Consider the following 26,994-nt stretch of genomic DNA (forward strand, 5'->3'; position numbering starts at 1 on the left):
CCACATCCCCTGCTTTGGCAGCACAGAGTCCTAACTACTGGGCCACCAGGGAAGTTCCACTTAAGTTGATTTGATGGCCATTGAGCACCCCTCCACACTGGCTGCTGGTCCCTCTGACATGTTTACATTTTGCTTTGAGCACTGCCTTTTAATTTCTGGGAAAACATGATGTTCCATGTTTGCCTTTCACTTTCCTGCCCGTGCCTTGGAATTCAACTATTCAACAAAGGCCTTGTTCCTTCTAGTGGAGAACAGTACTTAGAAGCCAAGATCTGAGCACTACATATTCATTGCTACTGACGTTGTCTCAACTGGGACTTATATATATTTACACATACACAACATCTGTAGCTATCTATTATCTGTTTATCTATATATCTATATTTAAAACAGTAGGTTCATATTGATACTTCAATTCTAATCCAGGACCACCAGATTCGTTATTCAAGTCTCCTTTTCCATATTTATCACTCCCTTTTCTAATAGTGAAAAAGCCTACCCCATAATATATTTATTTGCCCAATCCTAGAATACATAGAAAATAGTTTTAGAATCACTAATTCATGGGCTTCCCTGGTGGCTCAGAGGGTAAAGCATCTGCCTGCAATGCAGGAGACCTGGGTTTGATACCTGGGTTGGGAAGATCCCCTGGAGAAATGGCAACCCACTCCAGTATTCTTGCCTGGAGAATCCCATGGACGGAGGAGCCTGGTAGGCTAGACTCCACGGGGTCACAGAGTCAGACACGACTCCACTGTTGAAAACAAACCTACTTCAGATTTGATTGCTGATTTACAGTTCCGTCTTTACCCTAAAGGTATATAGTCAAAACACTGTTCCAAAGTTACTAGGGTTAGTACTTATTTTTCCTTCCTTGGTGTGGCTGTGCTATTCTTTTGAACTATGCTTTTGCTTATTTGTTTCTGTTTGTATTTCGTTCTAGAATTCTTTACCCGCTACTTTTGTTGATTTTATCTATTTAGTTTCTTTTGGACGAGTGAACCATTAGCGCAGTCCCAAACCTCAGGGCTGTGCAGAGTGTGTGGGGCAGTCTCCCTCCTCCCTGGCCCCTCTCCTACTCACAACCGCTCCATCCTTTCCTGCCAGTTCTCCTCCATCACCTCTATTTGCCAGTCTCAGTAGTCTCTCCTTTATTTATCGTCTGTTTATTTTCACACAAGTAAGCAGATACATGTGTATTTTCTTATTTCCCCTCTTTTCTTACTCAAATATAGCATACTATAGATATTCTCCTATACTTCAGTTGCCAAAAAGTTTTCTAAACCCAGTATAGTAATTCTCCTACTATAGGATTTATATATATATAAATTACTGAATATAATGAAGTATTATATAACTGTTTAAAATGTTTTTGAAAAATAATTAAAGATTTGAGGGAAGGCTTATAAAATCATTTTGGGCTTCCCTGGTGGCTCAGCTGGTAAAGAATCTGCCTGCAATGCGAGAGACCTGGGTTCAATCCCAGGGTTGGGAAGATCCCTGGAGAAGGGAAAGACTACCCACTCCTGTATTCCGGCCTGGAGAATTCCATGGACTGTATAGTCCATGGGGTCACACAGAGTCAGACACAACTGAGCAACTTTCACTTATAAAATCATTTTAAGTGCACATTTAAACATGAAATATTTAAAATGTACATTTAACTGCAAAATAGTTAATAAGCAATTTGCTTTCTCTTTTAGAAAAATGATGAAAGACAGTATGATGAACTAGAAAGTAGAAAACCCTCTTGCTTACCAAACACTCAGAAACTTGATTAAAAGGAAATGTACTACTCCATTAACAGCAGTTCCTTGGATGGTGGAATTACAGATACTCTGTTTTCTTCTAATTTAAAAAATTTACCCACGTAGAGGAGGTGATACCTGGAAAGCATTTATCAACATATTGATGCATTTTTTTAAAAAGTAAAACTTCCCATTGGTAACAATTAGAAACAGTTCCAAAATAGCTTAGAATGAAAAGTAAGCCCTCTTCTTCCAGGTTTCCCAACCACAGGCCACCAGTGTTTCTGTGTTCTTTCTCTTTCTCTTCCCCCAGAGACATCCTTTGCATACCCAGCACACGTCACATATGCACTTAACTCTACAACACACCATACTTATTACCATACTCATTTTTACTTAATTAGATAACTTGAGGATCTCATGATATCTGTATATATTGGTCTACTTTATGTTTATTATAATTGATTATACATAATCAGCCACAGCATGGTCATTTCCTTTCTTTTTCATTTTTTTCAATAATGCTTCAATGAAGGGGGGAGAAAATCTGTCTCTCTAACTCCCCGAAGTTTCAATTATCCAAAGGTAACAAGAAGCATATTCCGGCAGCTCCAAAGTAATTTTTTGTGACTTTTAATGTCAAAGAATATTGGGAACTCAATCTTGCATTATACTCCATGTGTTCTGCTGTAGGTTTTCCAGAACAATTAAAGCATCAGGTATTTTGGAATAAGGAGGGCATAACCTTGGAGGCTGCACAAACTGGAAAAGTAGTCTTGAGGTGCCATCTAACATTTACACTCCCAGGAAATCCAGAAGCACAGTGACTCTTTTACTTTATAATCTCTGTATAAATTACCTTATAGAACATTGTAAGGAACAAAAATATCATCATCAAGGGCTTTCAAGGTTTATCTACTTGGGGAAATTTCATTTAGCAAGTTTTGATACTATAAAGTGTTAATATTAAATGGGTTTTAAATATAAACTGTATTTATTTTTGCCATCGAAATACACTTATTTGGTTCAGAATTCAAAAGGTACAGAAAGTTGTGTACTACAGTGAAAAACTTCCTTCCTCCTGTCGCCAGCCACCCAGTTGCCTTTAGTTTTACCAGCTTCTTAACGAGTGAACTTAAGTCCCCGCCCCACCTTTTCTTTTATGAAAACTTTCAAAACTACAGAAAAGTTGGGAGAGTACAGTGAACCTCCTCAGCGAGATTCACTACTTGTTTATGCTTTGGAGCATTTGTTTTGTTTGTGTCTGGATGTCTTTCTCTCTTTCCAAACAGACACACACAGACACACACACACCCTTTCCTCTGAACTATTTTGAAAGTAAGTTGCAAAATGGCATGAGCCTGCTAAATTCTTTAGCAAGTATCTCCCAAAAACAAAGACTGTCTTCAACACAACCTCAGTATCACTATCATGCCCAGGAAATTTAACGTTTGTATAATAACATTATATCAGATTTCTTCCTGTTGAGCCAGTAACGCCCTTTATGACAATGCCCTTTATGACAATGCCTCGCTCTGATCACTTACTGTCACGTCTCTTTAGGCTACAGCAGCCTGGATCAGTTGTTTCAAGGGTGGCCCTCAGTGCATTGACTGATTGTCTCCTCATGATTAGATTCTGGCCGAGTGGCTGGCTTATAACGTTAGTTTGTCCCCTTTATGGGTGATCACTTGGTTCCCATGCCGCCCCTGGCCAGGTTTCTCCTCGAGGTATTCAAAAGTATCTTATTCCAGTACGAGGAAGACATCATCTCTGGGACGGTGTTTTGGGACTATGTGACCTGCTTGTTTCTCAGCCCTTCACCATTGACTTCGCTGATATATATTACATTAGTGATTGCAAAATGATTTTCTAATTATCCTATCTACTGTTAGTGATTGAGATTTTTCCAAAAAAGAGAGCTTTTTCTTCTTCTCACATTGTGTATATATGTGTGCTGCTGCTGCTGCTAAGTCACTTCAGTCATGTCCAACTCTGTGCAACTCCATAGACGGCAGCCCACCAGGCTCCCCCGCCCCTGGGATTCTCCAGGCAAGAACACTGGAGTGGGTTGCCATTTCCTTGTCCAATGCGTGAAAGTGAAGTCATTCAGTCGTGTCCGACTCCTAGCAACCCCATGGACTGCAGCCCATCAGGCTCCTCCGTCCATGGGATTTTCCAGGCAAGAGTGCTGGAGTGGGGTGCCATTGCCTTCTCCGGTATATATGTGTATGTGTGTGTATAACACTATGAAATCATAGTTGTTTTTTTTTTCTTTTTAATTTATTTAATCAGCTATGCCAGGTCTTAGTTGCAGCATGTGGGACCTAGTTCCCTGACCAGGGATTGAACCCAGGCGCCCCTACATTGGCAGTGTGGAGTCTTAGCCACTGGACGAAGTCCTGACATCATAGTTGGTTTTTTCATTCATTTTAAAACTACTTATGGGGGATTTTATTTTATTTATATACTTACTTATTTACTCTATTTGGCTGCATCAGGTCTTCATTGTGGCAAGCAGGATCTTCATCGCATCATGGGGGATCTATCGTTGCATGCACTGACTTAGTTGTGGTGTGCAGGCTCAGTAGTTGTGGCGCGTGGGCTTGGTTGTTCCACGGTGTATGGGATCTTAGTTTCCCAACCAGGGATGAACCTATGTCCCCTGCATTGCAAGGTGGATTCTTTTTTTTTTTTTTTTTTTCTTTTTTTTTTTTTTTTTAAATTTATTTATTTTTTTTTTCAGTGGGTTTTGTCATACATGACAGATGGATCCAAATAGATTTTACGTATTCCATATCCGATCCCCCTCTCACCTCCCTCACCACCGATTCCTTGGGTCTTCAGTGCACCAGGTTCGAGGCCTTGTCTCATGCATCCCACCTGGGGCTGGTGACCTGTTCACCATAGATAATATTACATGCTGTTCTTTTTCCGCAACATCCCACCCTCACCTTCTCCCACAGAGTTCAACAAGTCTGTTCTGTTACTTCGTGTCTCTTTTTCTGCTTTGCATATAGGGTTGTCGTCACCATCTTTCTAAATTCCATATATATGTGTTAGTATGCTGTAATGTTCTTTATTTTCTGCTTACTTCACTCTGTAAATGCGGCTCCAGTTTCATCCATCTCATTAGAACTGGTTCAAATGAATTCTTTTTAACGGTGAGTAATATTCCATGGTGTATATGTACCACAGCTTCTTTATCCATTCATCTGCTGATGGGCATCTAGGTTGCTTCCATGTCCTGGCTATTATAAACAGTGCTGCGATGAACATTGGGGTGCACGTGTCTCTTTCAGATCTGGTTTCCTCAGTGTGTATGCCCAGGATTCTTAACCACTGGGCCAGCAGGGGAGTCCTTGTGAGGAACTTGAAACATGAACAAAAGTAGACAAGATAGTGTATTGAACCCTCATGCTCAATCAGCTTCAGGGCTCACCCACTCACGGTTGCTTCTGTGTTATCCATACCTGACTCAGGCTTCCCTGCCCAGTATTATTCTGAAGCTAATCGAGACATATAAGTTCATCTCCTAATTTTTTAGTGTATTTCCCTAAAATATTGTGTATTTTCTTTCATAGTTAATGTTGCAATCTATTGCTTTCTTTATTCTTTTGATGCTTAAATTGTCCCCAGTTTGGTCAGTGGAGGCGAGGCCTACTTAAGATGGCTTCTGTACTTCTGTCACCCCACTTTGAGCATTAACCTCCTTTGAGCACTCTATGGGACGAGACATTGTAAGCATGTCTTCTGATTTCCTTGCCTCACACCTAGAATCAGTCATCTCTCTAAGGAGCCCTGTGAATTTAAATCTCTTCATGCAAAGAGTCATTTACAGGACTTAGGCTTTCTCATGAATGGATTAATATTTCACAAGTCACTGATGAAAGAGGTGCAGTTTGCAAGAGTTTAACCTGTCAAACAAAAGTAAACAAATTAAGTCTAACTCTCTTTATTTTTTTTTTTTTTCCTAACTCTCTTTAGATCACTAATAGATTTAGTAGATCTTAAATTCCCTGACAGCTTTGTGTGAGAGATTTCCAGGAGTGGTCACCACTGAAGTCTCCAACCTTCCCTGCCCCTTTCTAATTCCTTCCCCATCCAGCTCAGCCTGCCTACCTTACCATGGAACCACCGAATCCTCAGACACTCAGACTTCATAATCTAGATGTTCTTGCTTTTTTCTTTTCCTTCTGTACTTTTAATAGGTTACTGAATCCTACAAATTCTTCTCTGAGTGTCTCATATCCATTCTTCCCAATAACAATGAAAGTAATAATATTATTAACAACTGGTACATGCAGGGGTTATCTGTATTATTTCTAATCCTTACTTTGGGGCCATAGGTAGCATTATTGTTCCCATTTTGCAATCAAGGAGTTGGAGGTTCAGAGCATGGGCGAATTGCTCTAAAGGCAGACTTCACCTGCTAACTGTCTTACCACGCTGTCTCCCATTGCTCTCCTTTCTGCATCCGTACTTGGGGCTAGACTTTAAGAGGGGCAGCGATATAATGGGGAAAACAAGAGTTGGAATAGCAATCAGAGCTCACTTGCAGGTCCTCCTCTGCCACTGACTGGTTTTGTGATCTAAGTTCATATCTTTAATTCTAAGCCCTTGTTTCCTCTTGAAAATGAGGAAACTCTAGCCAAGCCATAGAATCATCTGGGGAGCTTTGTAAAAATATGGATACCCCCATAAATTCTGACTTAAATGGTCTGGATTAAAGGCTCTAGGCATTAGCATTTTTCAAAAGCTCCCCAAGTGATTCTAAAGTGCAAACAGGAAGAAGGGCCAATAGGTAGACGGTTCCCAAGGCCCATTTGTATTATCATTAGGGGGCTGTCACCATTGTCTGAGTGATTAATCTGCCTTCAGCCTCTTCTCAAAGTGTGGTTTCCATCACATTCATCTTCCCAAAACATTTGTTCGGTGACCTAAACCACATCATCTGGGAGCTTCTCATTGCACAGGAGAAAAGTACAAACCCCCAGCCCAGCCCTTAAGCTGAACTCAAGCTGAATTCTTCAGGTTAGCCAGGCACGACCCCTCATGGTTCCCCAAACAGGCCAGACTCATCATGAGCCCCAAGCCTCTGCTGATGGGTATCCACTGAATGTCCTTTCCTGTCTGGCCTGACGGCTTCCCCTCCATCAGGGTATCCAGGCTTCTAAAAGAGTGAAGCCTTTCTCACACCATCCATTGATCTCCTCTCTGCACTTTTTGTTTACACTGCCCACGAGGTACATAATCACTCGCTGTACTGTTTCCTTCATTGATTCATTCATTCAGCAGTGTATCAGCACCCACGTGGCCAGCCCTGGGCCATGTCCCAGGGCTACGACAGGCTGTTGCGGGGCAGAAGGCGCGGACAAGCTGACCAGCATTCTCAGTGCTCTGGTGGGAGCAGCCTGGAGCTCCGGGCTCCAGAAAGGAGCCTGTCACCCAGATGGGGCAGGTTTCCATGAAATAGTGGTTTCTGACTGAGCCCTCCTAAAGGAAAAGCAAGTTATCCAGCACAAGAGGGTCTGAGTTGAGAATGTTCAGGCAGTGGGATAAACAAGTGCAAGGCCTTGGGGAGGGAAGAGAATGTGGTTCTGCAGGGGAAGGAGAACAGGTTCAAGTGAGGCATGAAGATTTAGGTGGGAAAGGTAAGCAGACACTAAATCGCACGGGACCTTGATGCTGTGTCACAGAGCCATCGTGGTATCACAACCTAAGCGTGACAGTGAAAACCGACTCCACCCGGGTGGCAGTAGAAGTGGCGAGGCGTGAACTGGATTTGAAGCAGGTCAGATAGAATTTCTGGTTGATTGGCTGGAGTGGCGGAATAAGGGTGATGCAAATTCCCGACTTTTTTAAGCCAAAAAGTTGGCTTAAAACTCAACATGCAGAAAACTAAGACCATGGCATCTGTTCCCATCACTTCATGCAAATAGATGGGGAAACCATGGAAACAGTGAGAGACTTTATTTTTGGGGGCTCTAAAATCACTGCAGATGGTGATTGCAGCCATGAAATTAAAAGATGCTTGCTCCTTGAAAGAAAAGCTATATGACCAACCTAGACAACTTATTAAAAAGCAGAGACATTTCTTTGCCAACAAAGGTCTGTCTAGTCAAAGCTATGGTTTTTCCAGTAGTCATGTATGGATGTGAGAGTTGGACTGTAAAGAAAGCTGAGCGCCAAAGAATTGATGCTTTTGAACTGTGGTGTTGGAGAAGACTCTTGAGAGTCCCTTGGACTGCAAGGAGATCCAACCAGTCCATCCTAAAGGAAACCAGTCCTGAATACTCATTGGAAGGACTGATGCTAAAACTCCAATACTTTGGCCACCTGATATGAAGAACTGACTCATTTGAAAAGACTCTGATGCTGGGGAAAACTGAAGGTGGGAGAAGGGGACAACAGAGGATGAGATGGTTGGATGGCATCACTGACTTGATGGACATGAGTTTGAGAAAGCTCTGGGAGATGGACAGGGAAGCCTGGCATGCTGCAGTCCATGGGGTCACAAAGAGTCAGAAACGACTGAGCAACTGAACTGAACTGAGATTTCCGACTGTGACACCCAGGTTCACTGAAATAGAGAACAGGGGAAGACGTCATGGTTTGAAGGGAAATTCTGAGTTTAGTTTAGGATGTTTGTCAAGGGTGAGGTACTTGTGTGACAACATAGTTGTATGGGAAACGGCTCCATATGCTGAAGCAGAGGGCAAAATGCAAGCTGAAGTGGGACTGACTGGCGTGTATATCACGATGGAAGCGGCCAGAGTGGAGGAAATGCATCAGGAAGAGTGTGTCAGTAGAGAGGAAGAGTGACCAGAAGAGAACCCTAACGCACTTCAACACTTTGAGGGTGGACACAGAAAGACAAGTCTGCAGGCGAGACTCAGAATATTTTAAAAAACCAAAAGGTCTTGGCAGTTTGGAAGATAAGAAAGGAAAATGAGGCAGGCAGGGATAGCTGGGGTCCATAAAGTTGAGTGTCACTGAGGGGCTGGCGGAAGTCAGGATGGGAACGTTTCTGACATATTTAGCAACAGGGAGGCAGTTGTTGGCCTTGGTAACATTTGTTTCCATGGAGTGATTTGTGCAGAAGCCAGATTATAGATGAGGGGAGATGAGGAGTGTGGCGATGAGCATGGACAACTTCCAGAAAAATGACAGTAACCGACCCTGCAGTAGTTCCACAGATGTGTGGAGTCTGGTGGGTGATTTTTATAAGATACAGGAAAGCCTTGACCTTTTTTCCAAAGCTCTTGGGAAGGAGGAGGACATGAATTCCAGGACATCAGTGGGATTCTTTGTAGAAAAAAAGGGGGAGATGCTTCTTCCACTGTAACAGGGAAGGGGGGAAGGGATGACTGGGGATCAGGTGAGGTCAGACCTTTGATGGTAGAAGGTGGAATGAATTCTTACCTGGCTTACAGGTTTGAAGACAATGAAATAGCCTTTGTGGAAAATGAGCGGGGAGCTAGCCAGAGAAATAAAGGGTTACTGGTCAGGCCTAAGGACCTGGGATCGGCCACCATAACTGTGGTGCTCTGGTGGGCTGTGTTTGGGCCCTCCTGAGTGTTCTCTGGCTGATAAATGTTCAGAAGGCAAGGCCTGTAGCAGTATCCTTCAGCCCCTGTCTTTGATTACCGTAGTATAGTATATACAGTGAATGCCTAGACGTCTTAGTCAAGGTACTTTGGGTTGCAACTATCAGAAGCTCACTCTAACTTGTTTAGCAAAAAAAGAAGAACATCTCGTGGAGTGCAGCTCCTTTATAAGGGTCAGAACTAGGCTCTCTGCTGTTTCCTTGGCCTCTCCAAGATGGCATGTGCCTGCCTCTCTCCTTCATGGCCCCCTCTCACCCTTCTGGCCCCAAATGGCCACCCCAGGCCAACGTCACAATATTTGCCAACCATGTAACAGAGACTGGAAAAAGAGAAAAAAGAAAAACGGAGACTGGCAAGTGCAGTGGTTTCCCCAACTTGAGAATACATCAGAATCTCCTGGAGAGCTCTTTTAAATAATAGATTCCTAAACACCACATTGGATTTCTGAATCCATCTTTGTGCATATGACCCCAAAACTTTGTCTTTCAGAAACGCCCCCAGGCGATCATGGTACAATTAGGCTATAAACCTGCACTTGAGAACTACTGCTCTTAGGTACCCCTCCCGCTCCCCCCATTCTCAGTTCCAAGGAGCATCCGATTGGCGCCCCTGTGGTTCAGTCATCCCTGACCAGAGGAGCCCGTCATGGGTGACCTGAGGAAGCAGCCACACGGGGCCTCTGCTGCTATTATGTACAGAGTCTTTATTCAAATTAGGAAGACGTGCCCCCTTTAGGGAAGTAGAAATAAAGAAAGGCACCCCTAGGAGGGAGAAGCTGCTCACTGGCAGGGTTGGCACTTTTCCACAGGAAGAAGAGGTTCCTCTGCCCTGGATTCTGGCTCTTCACATCCTTTGTGTGCCCACCACACCGGCTCCACCCCATTTCTGTGGCGGGGGACAATTCCCAGAGGAGGGTGTGGGCTGGGAAGATTCCCAGTGGCCTCCCTGATTCAGCAGATGCCTGGTGACTATCATCTTGCTAGTTTGTTGTGGGCTTCTTACAAAGTGTACCACAGAGCTGGATAGGGCTAGATTCGGTATTCTGATTCATTGGGGGATTTCTCTGTATTCACATGGTATCAAGATAATGCAGGATCTAAAGAGTTAAAATCATACACTGATGTGATCTGAGTTCTTGGAGCCAAGTTCTCAAGAAAATAGCCTTCAATAGTTTATTGTAAAGAAAATATATTTCAAGAGGAAGTTTTCTCCTTAGAGCTCAGGAAAAAAAGACCAGAATGATAAATTTTATTTCTGGAAAAGATGGACAGTTAGGGGCAACCTAAATTGGAGGGGAATGGCAGAAAGCTGCAGGCTGCTGAGGAGGGCATTGGACTAGGAGGAAGTACAGGCCCCTATAACTTACGCTGCTGTGGAATTCACTCCCTTGTGTTCATCTAACAGCGATTCACCCTGTGCTCGCTGTGGTATCAGGCCCTCTTCCGGTGCTGGGGATTCAGCAGTGAACCAGACAGACAAAATTCCTGCCCTGAAAAGCAGGGGACTGGGAGCGACCAGTAACATCTGAAAATGGAGCGGGCCTGTCGGGCAGCAGAGCTTTCCAAACATACAGACCTGGTGAATGGAGGTGTAGCCCACATTCCCGGTGGATTGCCATTCCCCCACCACCCTGGCCCTACCTGGCCCACCCAACCTCCATGTTACCCCCCAGTGTACCAGCTGGGGAGATCATTCCAGTCCCCAGCGGAGGGACACAGTGAGGGGCACCAGCAGTAGCTGGAGGATGAAAATGCACTGATGCAAGGATTGAACCCCCACTCGGGTGGGCAGGAGGCCTGAAAACACTCATACCAGAACCTGCTCAAACAAGAGGAATCCTGCAGATAGAAGCCTTACTATCAGACACAGCGGCAATTTATTCCCTTTGCTATTATTGTCATTCAGTTGCTAAGTCATGTCCCACTCTTTGCGACCCCATGGACTGCAACACATCAGGCCTCTCTGTTCCTCACTATCTCGTGGAATTTGCCCAAGTTCATGTCCATTGGGTCGGTGATGCCATCCAACCATCTCATCCTCTGTCACCCTCTTCTCCTTTTGTCTTCACTCTTTCCCAGCATCAGGGTCTTTTCCAGTGAGCTGGCTGTTCGCATCATGTGGCCAAGATATTGGAGCTTTGGCTTCAGCATCAGTCCTTCCAATGAGTATTCAGGACTGATTTCCTTTAGGATTGACTGGTTTGATTTCCTTGCTGTCCAAGGGATTCTCAAGAGTCTCCTCCAGCATCACAATTGGAAAGCAGCTTTGACATTAGATTAGATTGTTCAGGGTATTTTTTTTTCCTTGTTACTCTTCTATGTTATGAAAACACACACACACACATTTAGGAAAATAAAGAAAACATAAACGTACAGTAACCAAATAATTATAAACAAATACCTGTGTGAGGAACCACTCAAGAAATAGAATGTTATCAGTACTCCCACAAACCACCTCCTCCTTCTGTGTGCCTTCCTAACCCCAGGCCTTCTCCTGACTTTTATGATGATTTCTTCCTTCCTTTTCTTACGTACTTTTTTACTTTCTTTTTGTTGTTGTTTTGGCTGTGCTGGACGTCTTGTGGGGTCTTAGTTCCCAACCAGGGATCAAACCCGAGCCCTCGGCAGTGAAAGCTCGGAGTCCTAGCCGCTGAACTACTGGAGAGTTCCCTAGTTTTACTACTTATGTATGCATGGATTTTGTTTTATTTGTCTGTTTAATAGCTAAGAGTCATTCAGGGTCCTGACTGATAAGTAAGTTGGGAGATCAGGCTGTGTAGTGCCATTTATTTGTTCAGTTTTTCAAAGTTGTATGCTCTTAAGCAATAAGGATAAAATTCTTCTGTTTCATGTGAACTAGGCATATTGAAGAAAATTCCAAAAATGTTGTGTCCTGCCAGCACTGCTATGAGGACTTTGGTCATTTGAACATATTCCTTCTGGTTCATCTGTTCATCTATTGATCTCGTTATTTCAGAGTCCCATCTAGAATATAGCCTTACCCTGTTAGACCACATTTTTCCAACTTTTATCTGTATTTTTATCCAAAGTGGCACCTTTCTTTCTTTTTTTTTTTTTTTTGCCCACACATCGCAGCTTGTAGGGACTCAGTTCCCCAACCGGGGGGTTGAACCTGGGCCACAGCAATGAAAGTCCAGAGTCCTAACCACTAGATCCAGGTGGCCCTTAGTGTCTGTCTGCTGGAGATATTTGTGAGGAGAGCTTCAGGCCTCCCTACAACATGGATATCCTCCTTGTGGCTTCTCTGCGATAGGAGAGTGTGGAGTTATGTTCCAGGGGAAGCTGTGAGGACTGGGAGGTTCTCCCCTGTGGTGTTCTGACTAAGAACTATGAATATTGCCTGTAGACTTAAGAGATGTAGGTCCAAGCTTCCCTGCTAATGGAAAGATGAGCAAGGTGACCATTTCCATCTTTGTAATGACCTCCTCCAGTCTCTCTTGGAAAATATCAAATCCCTCTCCATTTTTGTATTAGAAAAAGGAGCCAAATAGATCATTGTTTAGCATAATTAACTGTTTAGAACAGAAATATTAACATATCTAGTTCACTGGTTTAGTTGGCTAGTGACCAGGCATCACCCAGTTCTGTGCGAGCAGCCACACGTGAACAGTTGGTGGGAAACTTTTTCTTAGGCCAAAGTCACATGTCATCACCCATGGAAATGGTTACACTAAATCATCTGCTGGTGTACAAAATATAAAAGTGAAGGAAAAACTGAAAACTTACTGCACTGTGAAATAGTCATGACATAAAGGATTAAAAATTGAGGGTGGTTGAGAAACCCACCCTTTATTGTGCTCAGTCGCTTTAGTCGTGTCCAACTCTCTGCGAACCTATGGACTCTAGCCTGCCAGGCTCCTCTGTCCATGGGATTCTCCAAGCAAGAATACTGGAGTGGGTTGCCATGCCTTCCTCCAGGGGATCTTCCCATCCCAGAGATTGAACTTGTGTCTGCTACATTGCAGGCAGATTCTCTACCGCTGAGCCACCAAGGAAGCCCAGAAACTGTTTATCACTTTAAATGCATTATAGAGATAACAGATTTTTTAGAGCTAGAAAGACCTTGTTAGCCCTTAAACATCACCCAGTTCCTCTTCCTTATTTACAGAAAAGCACATAACAGTTTAAACATCAGATTAATTTTTCTAGTGATATTTTGCTCTAATATTCAGCTGAATTTACATTTCCCAGTTACCTGCCACCTGAGGCTGTCATTTCACGAACCAAAGACCTCCCAGACAGCAGGGGGAGAGGTGCTTCAGATCATCTACACAGCAAATAGCAAGCGTTGACAGTAGACTGGGGTTGGCACTTAGGTCCTGACTGGGTGGTCAGTATTCCTGCAGACCCTGCATAGTCAAGGTCATAATCCTTGCAGGTGTGATAAAGCAGTCCTGAAGCTAGAAACTGTTGAGGGGTAGAAACTGAGTTCCAGGCTCAGCTTTGCATCTGAGCACCATGAACACAGGAGTTCCAGGAGCAAGAAAGCAGCTGGTGTCAATGAACTCTGCATCCCTGACTGGTGTCAAGAAGACTCAGCCTGCAAGGGGATACTCTTTGCAGTTCTCCCAATGTGACAGGGACAGTTGTTTTATAATCTAACCTGAAGGTGATGCAGGAGACTCATTAACTGACTTGGTTGACATTTTAAGTGATCTTTTAAAGCTTTTATCGTGGATTTAATTTTTCCATCTCGGCCATGTTTTTCACAGGCTCAGAAAAAAAGCTTGAATCAGACTTCCCCCATTTCTGCTTCCAAGACCACAGATGGCCTGAGGCCAGCGCCCATGCCAGGCCTCTTGAGCACCGCACTGCCAGGTCAGGAGCCCCGCCGTGAGCTCTCCTCAATCCGTGCCTGTCTTCCCAGGGGACACCCTCTGCACACCCGTCATCCTGCATCTCTTCCACTCCACCTCACCTCCAGTCTGATCCTCCCTGCTTTCTGTATCCCTTCCACCTGAGTTATATACCGTGTTGCATCTGTGCCATCATTTTATATAAAAAATGAGAAATTAAAACATCTCTATTAAATTATGTTCAAAAAGTGTGCTGCTTAGAAAGAGTGAAACCTAGTATTTTGAAAATAGTAAAATGAAAATAGTATTATATGGCACATGTGACTTTGCAGCTATCCTCACATTGCTTTGTATAGGTATATTTAGAATTCACCCATCTGAGACAGAAAGTATCATGGGTCATGTCTCCCATTTCTTCTAAAGCTTTGAACACCCACACTACTCAATAAGTACTAGAAAAGATGACACTATGAACACTAGTAGCCAGTCCTCTGTTTGGGCCTCCCTTTCCTTAAGTTGTGAGTATTTGGAGGTTCGGTGGTACTGACAGATCACTGGCTTGAGGCCTATTCCGTAGACCTTAGATGATTTGAAACTGTAGCATTTGACAGCTTTTGTTTATTACCATTTATGTATGTGTTTATTTCTATGTATTACCTAAATAATCTTTCATAACCCTTACCTCTGCTTTTTGCGCTTTGGTAGATAAATGTACTTCCTGCTTTCCTTTCTCATAGCCAACATCCATGATAAATCTATTTCAACAAGTTCAGTAATGTGTGTATATTGGACTCTAGGGGTTACCTGCCGGGCCTGATTTACTGTTTCTGTTGAACGTTGTCTCATGTGTTCATTCTAATAGGGCAGGATTCTGGAAGCAAAGTTATACCAGCGTCCTTAGGAACCACACAGCCCCAACAGGAAAAAGTCGTTGGATCACCTCCTGGCCAGCCAGCGGTGCAGGTAGAAGACAGTTTGCCTGGCTTCTTCTTAATAATCAGTGTGATTGAAAGAAAATGTCACATCCCCTTCTGCTTACTAGAGGCTCTCTGGCATCGTCTGCACAGTCAACCCTGATGCCCACAAAAGTACTCATTGAAGACCTTCCCCAAGGGCCAGGTCTTGTAATGTCGATGTTTCTAGGATGAATGCATCTATTCCTTACATACTTTCGGTGCTATCATTTCCTTATGAATCAATAATATACCAGCAGTTGTCCACCTGAAACTATCACAACATTATTAATCAGCTATACTCCAAAACAGAAAGTTTAATTAAAAATAAAAAATTAATCCTCAAGAGAAAAAGTAAATAGAATGTGTCCCAAAATAAATTATGGTAATACATTAATACATTTGTTTAAAGAAACAATAATTTAAAGCCTTTGAATTACATTTTAGTTGAAAAATTCCATTCTGATTTTTCTTGGAAAATGTATTCATGTGAAAATATTAAGTACTTATTAAATAAAACAGTGCAAAAATTTATCTTTTAAAAATAAAAATGATTCTGAATATAAAAAATAATATACCAGCAGCCAGCACATCATAGGCACTCAAAAAATGTAGTTTACTGTTGAATGATAATGACCATTATCTTATCAAAAGTGGATCTGTTCCTCTTAGTTATACTAGAGATTTTTTTCCCCTGTCGGAGTATATGAAGTAGTCAAACCCTATGGTCTTTTAACTCATCCACTGGTCTAAAAAAGAAGAAACAAATTTTTTTGTCTTCCATTTTTTAAGGCCTTAGTTTCTTTTCCATCAGTTTTACCAGTTAATAGCTTAATGAAATTTGTGATCGTCTGGGCCTGCCTGGAATACTCAGTGAAGGATCTGGCTCAGTTCTCAGGTTCTGACATTAGGAGTATTTGTTCTTTACTATGATCTAAGAAATACCCTGATAGATCACACATCTGGACTGGATGTAACAAGAGCTCAGATATGTTTGCTCCCTTATTTACCACTGAGAAGATGAGTTAAAGACTCTCTACTGAATTTTCAGTTGTTTATGAAGTTGGCACTTAAAATATTATTTTTTTCAAAAATATAACGAAAGGACTTCCCTGGTCATCCAATGGCTAAGATTCTGTGCTTCCAATGCAGGGGTCCCGAGATCGATCCCTGGTCAGGGAACTAGATTTCACATGCTGCAACTAAGAACCAGTGCAGCCAAATTAAAAATAATAATAATAATCAGCATTTAAGGGCTTCCCTGGTTGTCCAGTGGCTAAGATTCTGTTTCTACTGCAGTGGGGCATGAGTTTGATCCCTCGTCAGGAAAGTTCCATGTGTCACGAGGTGGCCAAAGGAAAAAACAAAAATATAATGAAGCGTTTGTAGAGGGAGCTAGGAATTCAGGCTTTAAGGTACAAGTGAATCCCTTCAAGGAGCTGATAGCACAGCTTTCTATAATCTTGACACTGCAGCTTTGCTGCATGAATCTATGGGACTTCCTTGTTTTGTTTTCCAACATGGCAAATTCTACATTCTTAGAGTGTGCTATTGATAGAGAGTTGAGAAGACTGCAGCCACAGTGACCTTTATGAACTGTGTTCTGCTTATGTTTTCTACAGAAGGAACTAAGAAGAGGTGTGTTTTGTCCTCAGGTGGATGGTCATCCGGGAGGACAGAAGAGGCCTGCTGCCAAACAGCTGACTAAAGGAGCTTTGTGAGTCCCCTTCGGAAATGATCCATTTTGAATGTTTTTCTAGGTTCCTAACCTTCAACAAATAGACAACAGCAGTCGGGTCATTATACTATATATTTTTTAAAGTATACTTTGGAAGTCTTTCCCTTTAGTTTGTTAGCACCTGTATATATATCAAATGTAGTTTGAGCCTACTGCTTACCCTTTTGTTCTTAAGAATAGTTCTTTGCCTTCTTAGCAGCCACATACCCTTTGACTGGCCTCAGGGTCTCTGAGAAGAACGGTTTGATAAATCCCTATGTTCAGAACAGAAATGGTAACCATAAGCTTAGCTGGCCAGTGGTGAGGCATTGCCAGGGTCTGTGTGAGCACCCGCTTGAATGGTTGGTGGAAACATGGTGCTTTAGAGGCCAGGGTCATAGTTTGAGACTAAACTCAGGGTCAGACTAAACTAAACCCACCATGATGTATAAAGTATAAAACTATACCATATTTGATAACATCCCTGGGCGTCTCATTGTCTTTGCATGCGAATTGTTGTGATTAGATTTCATGACATGACTCAACACAGCCATCGGCAATTTCTCTGTGACAGCATTCTCCAGCAGTTACAGAGGGACCAAGCCCTTGCGGTGACGCCTGACAAAAGCCAGTTCCGGTCGCTCGGTGACGCGGTGCAGAGGCTGCTGTCCTATCACGTGTGCCAGGGCTCCATGCCCACGGAGGAGGACCTGAAGAAAGGTGAGCAGGCTGGAGCCCCAGAGTGCCACCTTGACCCCAGACCGCCTGCCGGGGACACGCCCCACAGGAGAACCCGAGCCACGGCGCCCCAGGTGGTCGCTGGGTTACTCTTCTTCATCGCAGACCTGCCATCTTCCCAATGTACTTGGTTTCCCAGTCCATGTTGAGAATTGTGACTTATTTTTCTCAGCATTCTGTGAAGGGGTACCCAAATATCTGGACATTTTATGGGCAAGTTTGAGGGCAGTGAATGCAGAACATTGTCGGGACTCTGGCTACAGGTGGGACAGCCTGGGCTAGGTGCTCTGCACGGTGATTCAGGCACAGTCCTTGCATTTAGGCTGAGTGCACCCATACCCTGAGCTGTTAGCATCACCTTTATGAATTCGATAGATACTGTAGCCCTCCAAAAGCTTTGAGGTTCCAAAGGAAGTCCAAGGCACTGCTCCACATCCAGAAACTGGCAAAACATTTAGAAGTAATGTCCTCTTATCCCACCTCGAGCTCAGCCCGTTTCGATGCCTGGCCCTGCTGCCTCTCCCAGCCATGCTACCCAGTTCTACTCTCCTTCCCACCACCGTTCCCAGCCTGGACCCCGTTAGGCCCCCTCCGCTGCTTGAATCAGTCCCCCAGCTGCCCGCAGACTTGTCCCTCCGGCCAGGGTCTCTAATGGGAGCGCAGCCATCAGCCCACTGAGAGCTTCCCTGGGAGGGCCAGGGTGCTCTTCATCCTCATGCAGCATAAAATAGGGATTTGGAGGCTCTGAGAAGAGCGGAGTGGGAACTGTGAGACCTTTGAAGACAGAGGACAGACCCACAAGACCATGACCTGCGAGATGCCGTGGACTAGCTGGTGTGGTTTCGGGAAGCTGGTCTGCCCAGCCCAGACAGCAGGACCTCATTGTCTCAATGGTTTCGGGTTTTCCTGCTTTGGAAGGGAGTGGAGGCTTCGGTGCCCTGAGCTAGTAGGTGATTCTCTGTTCGTGGGTACTTGCTGCTGTTCTGGGTTTCGTGGTTTTCTTTTACAGATGGTCTTAAGGGAGTTATGTTGTTGGTTTCCTAATCAGAGTTAAAATAAGCTAGTATTAAAATGGGTTTCTGAGAGCACATGCCAGTGAACAGTAAGGGAACGCCGCACAGAAGCATCATGTCTAACCAAGGAAGAGCTAAACTCAGAGAGAAAATGGAGAAATGAAGGACCTAGTGGTTGATGTGCACTCTCTCACTATTTTTTTCTCTCTCTCTCTTTTTAAAGTTGACAATGAATTTGAAACAGTTGCCACTCAGCTCCTGAAAAGGACCCAAGCTATGCTTAACAAGTACAGATGCCTGCTCTTGGAGGATGCCATGGTAAAGTTCCACTGAGCACAGTCTGTTTCTTAAACTCCACAGGTCACAGCTACCAATTCAGAGACAAAAACTTCAAGGAATTACATTTTCCCACCATAGTTGAAAAGGAACAGATAGTTAAAATTGTAGAAAAACTTGCTTTCGCCTATACCTACTACTAACAGCAGCTGTGGGTTGGCCAAAAAGTTTGTTCAGGTTTTCTGTACATTTTCCGTACAAACTTATTGGCCGACCCAAATACAAGCACTGTTCTCTCCATGACTGATCACTCTCAATCTCTGCCATTGTTTTCCTGGTTCCAAGTGAGGAATTGGGGCTTGGTTACGTGATTTGCCCAACGCCACACAGCCAGTAAGTTAGCTCTGCAATTAGCAGAGCTGGGATTCAGACCAGGACCACCTGACCCACCTCCATACTCCGATGCTGTCCACCGCCTCTCATCAACCGGAAGAGGCAGGAGCGGACCGGTGGCACTTCTGCTGAAGGTTGTTCAGAATAATATCTGAAGAGATGAGGTGACAGACATTAAAATTAGTTTTGTCTTGTTTTCAGTTGAGAGATCACTAAAGTCATAAAAATCATGCTTCATTTCAAAATGTACCACCTGATGGATTTTAATATGTTCACAGACTATGCAGCCATCAGCACTCCCTAATTTCAGAGCATTTTCAGCCCTCCAGATAGAAACTAAAATTGATTTTAAAGCACAGTGAATTAGAGAAAGGAATAAGATAGCTCTGAAAATGATGGAAAGCCCAAGTCTGAGATTTTAGAAGCAGTTCTAAAATCATACAGACTAATAAATTGGTCTCTTACAAGTGGCTTTTTTTGTTGTTGTTGCGCTGAGTCTTTGTTGCTATGTACTGGCTTCTCTCTAGTTGCAGCAAGCAGGGGCTGCTCTCTCGTTGTGGTGCGCAGATGTCTCATTGCAGTGGCTTCTCGTGTCTCGGGTTCATGGGCTTCAGTAGTTTCAGTTCCCGGCCTCTAGAGCACAGGCTTAGTAGTTAACAGCATGTGGGCTTAGTTCCCCAAGGCATGTGGGACTCTTCCCAGACCACGGATTGAACCCATGTTCCCTGCATTGGCAGGTGGATTCTTATCCACTGTACCACCAGGGAGTCCACAGCTGGCTTTTAATTTGAAATCAGCTTTGAAAATTTATCTTGGAAGAATAGGTGGACTACATTATGTGTGTATACAGGATAGTGTAAATATGTATGTATGTATGTGTTTATATGTGTGTGTGTGTGTGTATAAAAATAGGCATACCTCAGAGATATTGAGGGTTTAGTTCCAGACCACCTCAATAAAGTGACTATCACAGTAAAATTCACATGAACTTTTTGGTTTCCTAGTACATATAAAAGTTATGTTTACACTATACTACAGTCTGTTAAGTATGCAATAGCATTGTGTCCAGAACAAAAATATGTATATCTTCATTTAAATATACTTTATTGCTTAAAAATGCTAACCATCATCTGAGCCTTCAGTGAATTGTAATCTTTTTGCTGCCAGAGGATTTGAAATATTGGGAGAATTACCAAAACATGACACAGAGACATGAAGTGAGCAAATGTTGTTGGGAAAATGGTGCCAATAGACTTTCTCAATGCAGGGGTGCCACAAACCTTCAATTTGTTTAAAAAAAAGTGCAATATCTACAAAGCACAATGAAACGAGATATGCCTATAACCTATATATATTTATTTTAAATTGTGCCACCAAAGTCTGAAACAGTTGTTCTTACTTTGACAATCATTTCTGCAATAAAACTGAGATATCAAAAAGACTAACTCTGTCATTCATGAGAAAAGGATCATTTGGACAGATTTGGACAAAGGGACTAATTATTTGGACAAACTATGTCTGCCATGATTTTTATGTTAAATAAGAATAAATAAGATTTGACTCTGTACAGCAAGAAATAATTCTAAGGAAAGCGTTAATACAAAACACGATCATAGGGAATTCCCCGGCGGTCCAGTGGTTAGGACTCTGCACTTTCACTACCATGGCCCAGGTTCAATCCCTGCTCAGGAGACTAAGATCCCACAAGCTGTGCTGCAAGGCCAAAAGAAAACACAGTAATAGCATAGCAAAATATAAAGTAAAAGAGTATCTGAACAATAAGATTTCCAACATATTATTAAGCAGAGGAGGAAATAAGCAAAGAATAGTGCATATAGTTGCTTGTAATTTCTATGCAAAAAATAGAGAATGAATAATGTAAATGTGTGCGTGTGCATAAAATATCTCTGGAAGAGTTTGTTAAACTGCTTGGCAGAGGGTACCTCCAGAGAGGGCCCTGGGTGGGTGGGCAAGGCATTGCACAGGTCAGGTAAAGAAGGAAGGCTTACTTTCCACATCCCCTTTAAGTACCTTTTGAAGTTTGTACCAATGTTGTAAATAACCTTTTCCCAAAAAATACGATTTTAAAAAATATGTCAATGATAAACACATTTTCTTCTCTGATTGCTTCCTCTGTCCCCCAAATGCAGCAAGATGTTCGCAGTTGTTAAAAGGCATCTGAAATGACTAGACTCTCTCATTTTTAGCGGATCAACCCCTCCGCTGAGATGGTGATGATCGACAGAATGTTTAACCAGGAGGAAAGAGCTTCTCTGTCCCGGGACAAGCGTCTGGCACTCGTAGACCCCGGTAAGAAATGTCAAGTGAAAGCCGAGGAGAGCTCCTGCCAGGGTTCCGGGGCTGTGGCTTTGGGGAGACTTTCTGAACTGACCTTGCGGTATGAGACCTGAAGGTAGATCCTGGATTCCAGGGTGAAAAAATCTGGAGTTGAGAGCAGGATATGAATCCTCTGAGAAGGTCTATGTTCTGCAAAATCCAAACCGGAATTTTACATTCTGTTAACTGAATCTTCTTCTCTCCTGTAAACTCACACTTCTCAATCTTTCTCTAGTTTTTGAGAACTAAAGTAAGTCAGAAGCCTTCCCAGAGGCAACTAAACCTCAGCCAATTATTGAGTTGTTTTACTGTGTGCCAGGCCTTGTTGGGGGGAGTCAGTGAGGCCCAGTCCCTGCCCATAAGCTAATGGATGGTAGTGCTCCTTGTGGGTACTCTTTGAACACCCCATCAGCTTCCTGCTGTTTGCATCATGCTAGAGTCAACCCACATCCCGTCTTTTAGAAATGGATTCTCAGGACTGCCCTGGTGGTCCAGTGGTTAAGAATCTGCCTGCCAATGGAGGTGGCATGGGTCCTATTCCTGATTGGGAAACTAAAATCCTGCATGCCACACGGTATGGCTGAAAAACAGAAAAAAAAGTATTCTCCATACTATTTTCCAGCCTCTGAAATTTTTAAATCCAGTAACATTATAAAAATTTGTGGAGTATGGATTTTCACCCATATTTTCACCATCCTATAAATGTTTTTATTCCTACAAGTTTTCTTCCCGTTCTGGTTCCCACTTCCATATATCATTTACAGGTTGCTTTTATAGGACACCCTCCAACTGTGCTTCTGCATGTTCCTGGACGTGAACGACTGACTTAGAGGGTGAGGTGGGGCAGTTTGCACCTGACCCACTGAGGGGCTGCTGTCTCGTCCTCACTGTCTCCTTCTTTCATTAACGTGCTTTTCGTTCCTAATTGCAGAGGGTTTTCAGGCTGATTTCTGTTGTTCCTTCAAACTCGATAAAGCTGCCCATGAGACGCAGTTCGGCCGGAGTGACCAGCATGGCGGTAAAACAACAAGTTCTGTGCATCTGACGGCCAAGGCCCAGGGCAGAGACCGAGGCAAAGCAGGCCTGGCAGAACCAACGAATCATGACCAGTTTCATCTAGTGCCTAATCACATCGTGGTCTCTGCAGAAGGAAACATTTCTAAAAAAACCGACTGCCTCGGCAGAGCACTGAAATTTGACAAAGTGGGCTCCGCTCAGTACCGGAGTGCGTCTGAAGAGAAAAGCAGCCGGAGAGACTCCACAAAAGGCAGCGAGTGCTCGCCCGGCCCTGAAGGCCACCGGAAAAACTTATCCAGAGCAGATCACGGTCCTGACAGCAAACTCTCAAGCCTCCTCGTAGATTCGCACCTGGAGATGACCTGTAATAGCTCCTTCCAGGACAAGACACTGCGGAATTCTCCAAAGAATGAAGTTTTACACACAGACATCATGAAAGGGTCAGGCGAGCCCCAGCCCGATCTCCAGCTCACTAAGAGTTTAGAAACGACATTTAAGAACATTTTGGAACTCAAAAAGGCTGGGCGGCAGTCCCAGAGTGACCCCACGGTTAGCGGCTCTGTCGAGTTAGATTTCCCCAACTTTTCTCCAATGGCTTCGCAGGAAAACTGCCTGGAAAAGTTCATCCCGGACCACAGTGAAGGCGTCGTAGAAACTGACTCTATTTTAGAAGCAGCTGTAAATAGTATCCTAGAGTGTTAATAGCGCAGTCCTCCCCGCACCCGCCCCAAGACCCCGCCCCGGACAAGTTACATTCTTTCCTGGCAAAAGCAATGGAAACGGTCTCCTGTCTCCAGCCTGCTTGATCTCTCATCACAGGTTATTCTTTCTAATTTCAATCCCATTCTTTGTTTAAGAGCAATACTCGTGGTTACAGGGAGATCTTTCAGTAAAGCTGATCATTATTAGAAAGCAGTCTGATAGGCCCTATACATTTCAAGTGTTTTCAAAGTGCTTATCGTCATTTTTTTGTTTGTTTATTTTTTTTCCCAAACACTGTAATTCAATGAGATCACAGTACACTTGGCCCTAGGTAAAATTCTGACAATCATAAGTCATTTGAAAAGAACAGACTTTATTACAGAAAATCAAACAGGACTGTTAGAAGATACTTTTTAAAGAATATCCCCACTGTATCTCCAAATTTGGGCTTTGAGGGGGGTGGGTCTCGGGGTTGTCGTGGGCCAGGAGACCGCACGGCTCTCCCCCCGGCCATCTGTGAGCAGTTAGCCCCGGCTGCTCCGCTGGGACCCACAGCCCTGGCCTGAGCACCTGGAGCGCACAGCAGGGCTTCCTGTTCGTTCAAGTGCTTTTCTGATGCTCCCTGAGCAAAGCCTCACCTCTTCAGCATATCCACGTTGAATTTCATCTAGGGAAAACTTTGTTTTTGAGTTGCGACAGCATGACTTGAGATAATCTCACCAGGCAAAATAAAGGAAAAATGGAAACTAGATAAGTGGCACAGTGTACGGGGGAGGCCAGGATCGAGCCTTGAGGAATATAATATGTATATATGTAAAAGCATATATATGATGTTCACTGTTGAGAAAAAAACAAGCGTTTTGCATTCTACAATTGGATCTAGTCAACATACAATGTATGTTTCTGTTGGTTGCTGGGTTTTGTTTCATTCAATCTCTCTTTGCACCCCCTCCCACAACAAATAGCCAAGCGTCAAAAGCACTTTCATTTGAAAACTGTGTTAGAATTTTTCAGTTTAAATGTTAAGGGGACTTTGGCCTTGTTTCTGCTTCTTGTTGTCTGAGAACAGTAGTCACACCCCCCCGCAGCAATCATTACCAAAACATAGACAAACCAAAGGTAACCAGCCAGCCCACCACTGAAAGGAAAGATCTGAGCCCCGGATGCCCACTGGAGAGCCAAAGGACACGCCCCGTCACGGTTTCTGTTTGGCCCATGTTCATGTTCATCGATGTGACTTATTGCTTTATTTATTTATATTTCTTTTCAGGGAGCTTTCCCCATTTTCCTTTCTTGTACGCCTGCCCCAGGTCCTCCCATTTCTGTTGTCCCTTTCATTCTCAAGGTCACTGCAACCGTCAGTGTCCCCTAGCACTGGGACCGCTACACGTGGCGCTCCGTGTGTGCTGTCTGACATACGTGTGTGCGTGTGTCTGGGCTGTTCAGGTACAGAGGTTATTTTGGCTACAGCATGTACACAGTCACCCTCCCTCTTATGTGGACAGGCTCTCATCTCTTCTGTCCATCTCTCTGGCTTTAGAGGAACTCCCACTTGTCTTCACTCGAACACGTTGCCAAGATCTACTTCTGGCCTTCCCCAAAATGAGGACAACCCCCTGTCATCATGTTGGGCATTTCTTTTCTGAATTGGCCTGCAACGGAAAGGAGGGCTTCTGATTCTTAGAAAACACAACAGAAGACCTAGACTCTCCCTGCCCCTGAGTGCCCGTCCCCCCCACCAACACACAGAGAAATCCTGGGAGACCGCCAGGATTCACAAAAGCAAAATACCTTCTTCCCCCTTCCACCCCTGAGCCAATAGAAACCGGAAAATCTGGGCCATTTCACGGTTGCCATGTTTTCCTTATTTGTGCCAATGTCCAAGTTGCAGACTTCCCCTTTTTTCCCGTATTGTAACATATTAGAAAGATAAGTTGGTATTGCCAGTTGGAACTTTGTGTTTGGGCAGCCCTGGGATAACACCCGCTCTGAACCCCTTGATGTCACAGGCTTTTCTCCTAGGGCTCATGCTCCCCTAATTGCTAGCAAGACTTAAAGGTGGTTCCTCCTGATCAAATTCTTCTCATTGTGAAAATTTATACCCGGAAGCCTTCTTGGAGGCTACTAATGAGTTACATTAATTACCGAATCAGTGGAATTCTTAAGAGACAAGATAGATTCATGTGTATTTGTCACCTCTCCTCTTCCCTACCCTGCCCTGCTACCCCAGTCCCAGCTTTTCAATATGCCATCTTAAAGGGATTTTTAAAGACTTGACCCTTGTCTAGAAAGCGGAGAGCCTAATTTACCAAAATGAAACTTGTAAATTTTTGTGTCCTTGTATGTAAGTTTACTTTTAACGGAGGAAAGATTCTAGATAATGACAAATGACGATTACGAAATGTATTTTATTCCTGTGATTAGGTCATAACTCGCATGTCGAGGCCCCTCTGGTGGAGGGTGAGGGCTCAGCCTCGGATGGCCAGCATTCAGTTGTTAAGGTTCATTAGTCAAAGTTAAGTTTTAGAGCTACTCGTACTCAGTAACAAAAATCATTTTCTTTTCTTTTTATTTTTTTTTCTTTCTGTTGTTGTTGTGGAAGAGTGTGAATTTGTTATTAAGCATTTGATTTTCTGTGTCCTTAAGTACTGCCTAAAGATAAAGCAAATTTTAAACTGGCAATTACGAAAAAGAACTATTTTAGTGCTGAAGAATTTAGTAGACTTTGTTAGATTAGGGAGGCCTTACAGACTGACTTGACTTAAAGAGGACGCGTCACTCACTGTCAGTGTGGTGTGGGCTTTATTTGCTTAAATACCTTCATTTGTATAGTATGTCTCACTTGAAATTGCTTTGTATACATTTTGTAAAAATATTTATAAAATGTTTTGTAAAAAAAAGTATAACAAATTGCAGTTTATTTTGTTATGTTGGATAAATACTGTTAAAAGAAACCAGTCAGTAACTATATTGTTAATCCATGGTTAGGAAATGTTTAGTTGGAGATTACAAAATGAAACAACCATTGCAATACAGCCAAAGATTTGGGAAAATGTGCAACTGTGATTGTCTTGATTTTGCAAAGAAGAATGGCTGCTTTTCCCAGAAGAAAAGGGTAAGTAAGTGTCCAGCGGGCATTCTGTTATTAAATCCTGTTACCCAAAACTAGCTCTGCCAGTGAAGGGGTAGGATTTTAATTGATCAGCCTATCCAAGCAGTTGCCAATTAAAGTTGGTCAGTGAGAAAGTTTAGTCATGTACATGCCAGGCCTCCCTCCCAGGGCTCCTGCCACATGGGCCCTTCACTAAAGAAGGAAAAATGAGGTCATTTGAAGGTTAGATAAATGGGTCTCAATCTGCAAGAAGTTTCCTTTAGTCGTTATATTTCTTTTGTTTCTTCAGGGACAAGAAGGCTAAGGGATAGGTAAAAAATGAAAAAAATTTTTTAAAAAAATGAAAAAGATTAACAACTGTTTGACATGAGACTTGTTCCAGAATGAACACGTTTCCCTTTGGATTCACACATTTGACCAAATTATATTGAGAAATAACCCCTGTTATATCTATAAAGTCAGCCCCAGGGGCACTTCTGATTCCTGGCCTCCCTCCCAAGTGTCACTTTACCAAAATGGTCAGGAAAACTACCAGAGTGGAAACTTCATGGAGTAAGGGTCT

The 26,994-nt window shown here is 43.3% G+C and overlaps 1 protein-coding gene across 5 annotated transcripts in view; it reads left to right on the top strand.

Moving 5' to 3' along the window:
- The window catches only part of BICRAL (BICRA like chromatin remodeling complex associated protein), a 100,369-nt gene extending 73,994 nt beyond the window's left edge, over positions 1-26,375 (top strand). For 4 of the 5 annotated variants that reach the window (XM_043449377.1, XM_043449376.1, XM_043449378.1 and 1 more), the window contains 7 exons: positions 14,091-14,196; positions 15,037-15,137; positions 16,750-16,844; positions 17,419-17,564; positions 18,819-18,913; positions 21,472-21,574; positions 22,533-26,375. In XM_043449377.1, the coding sequence (XP_043305312.1) occupies positions 14,091-14,196; positions 15,037-15,137; positions 16,750-16,844; positions 17,419-17,564; positions 18,819-18,913; positions 21,472-21,574; positions 22,533-23,320 (1,434 nt within the window). In that variant the 3' untranslated portion in view covers positions 23,321-26,375. The remainder of the gene's footprint in view (positions 1-14,090; positions 14,197-15,036; positions 15,138-16,749; positions 16,845-17,418; positions 17,565-18,818; positions 18,914-21,471; positions 21,575-22,532) is intronic. The other variant, XM_043449379.1, reaches the window with a different exon arrangement.
- The last annotated feature ends 619 nt before the right edge of the window (positions 26,376-26,994 follow it).

The sequence above is a fragment of the Cervus canadensis genome, chromosome 28 (genome assembly GCF_019320065.1).
Source record: "Cervus canadensis isolate Bull #8, Minnesota chromosome 28, ASM1932006v1, whole genome shotgun sequence".
In the NCBI taxonomy this organism is placed as follows: Eukaryota; Metazoa; Chordata; class Mammalia; order Artiodactyla; family Cervidae; genus Cervus; species Cervus canadensis.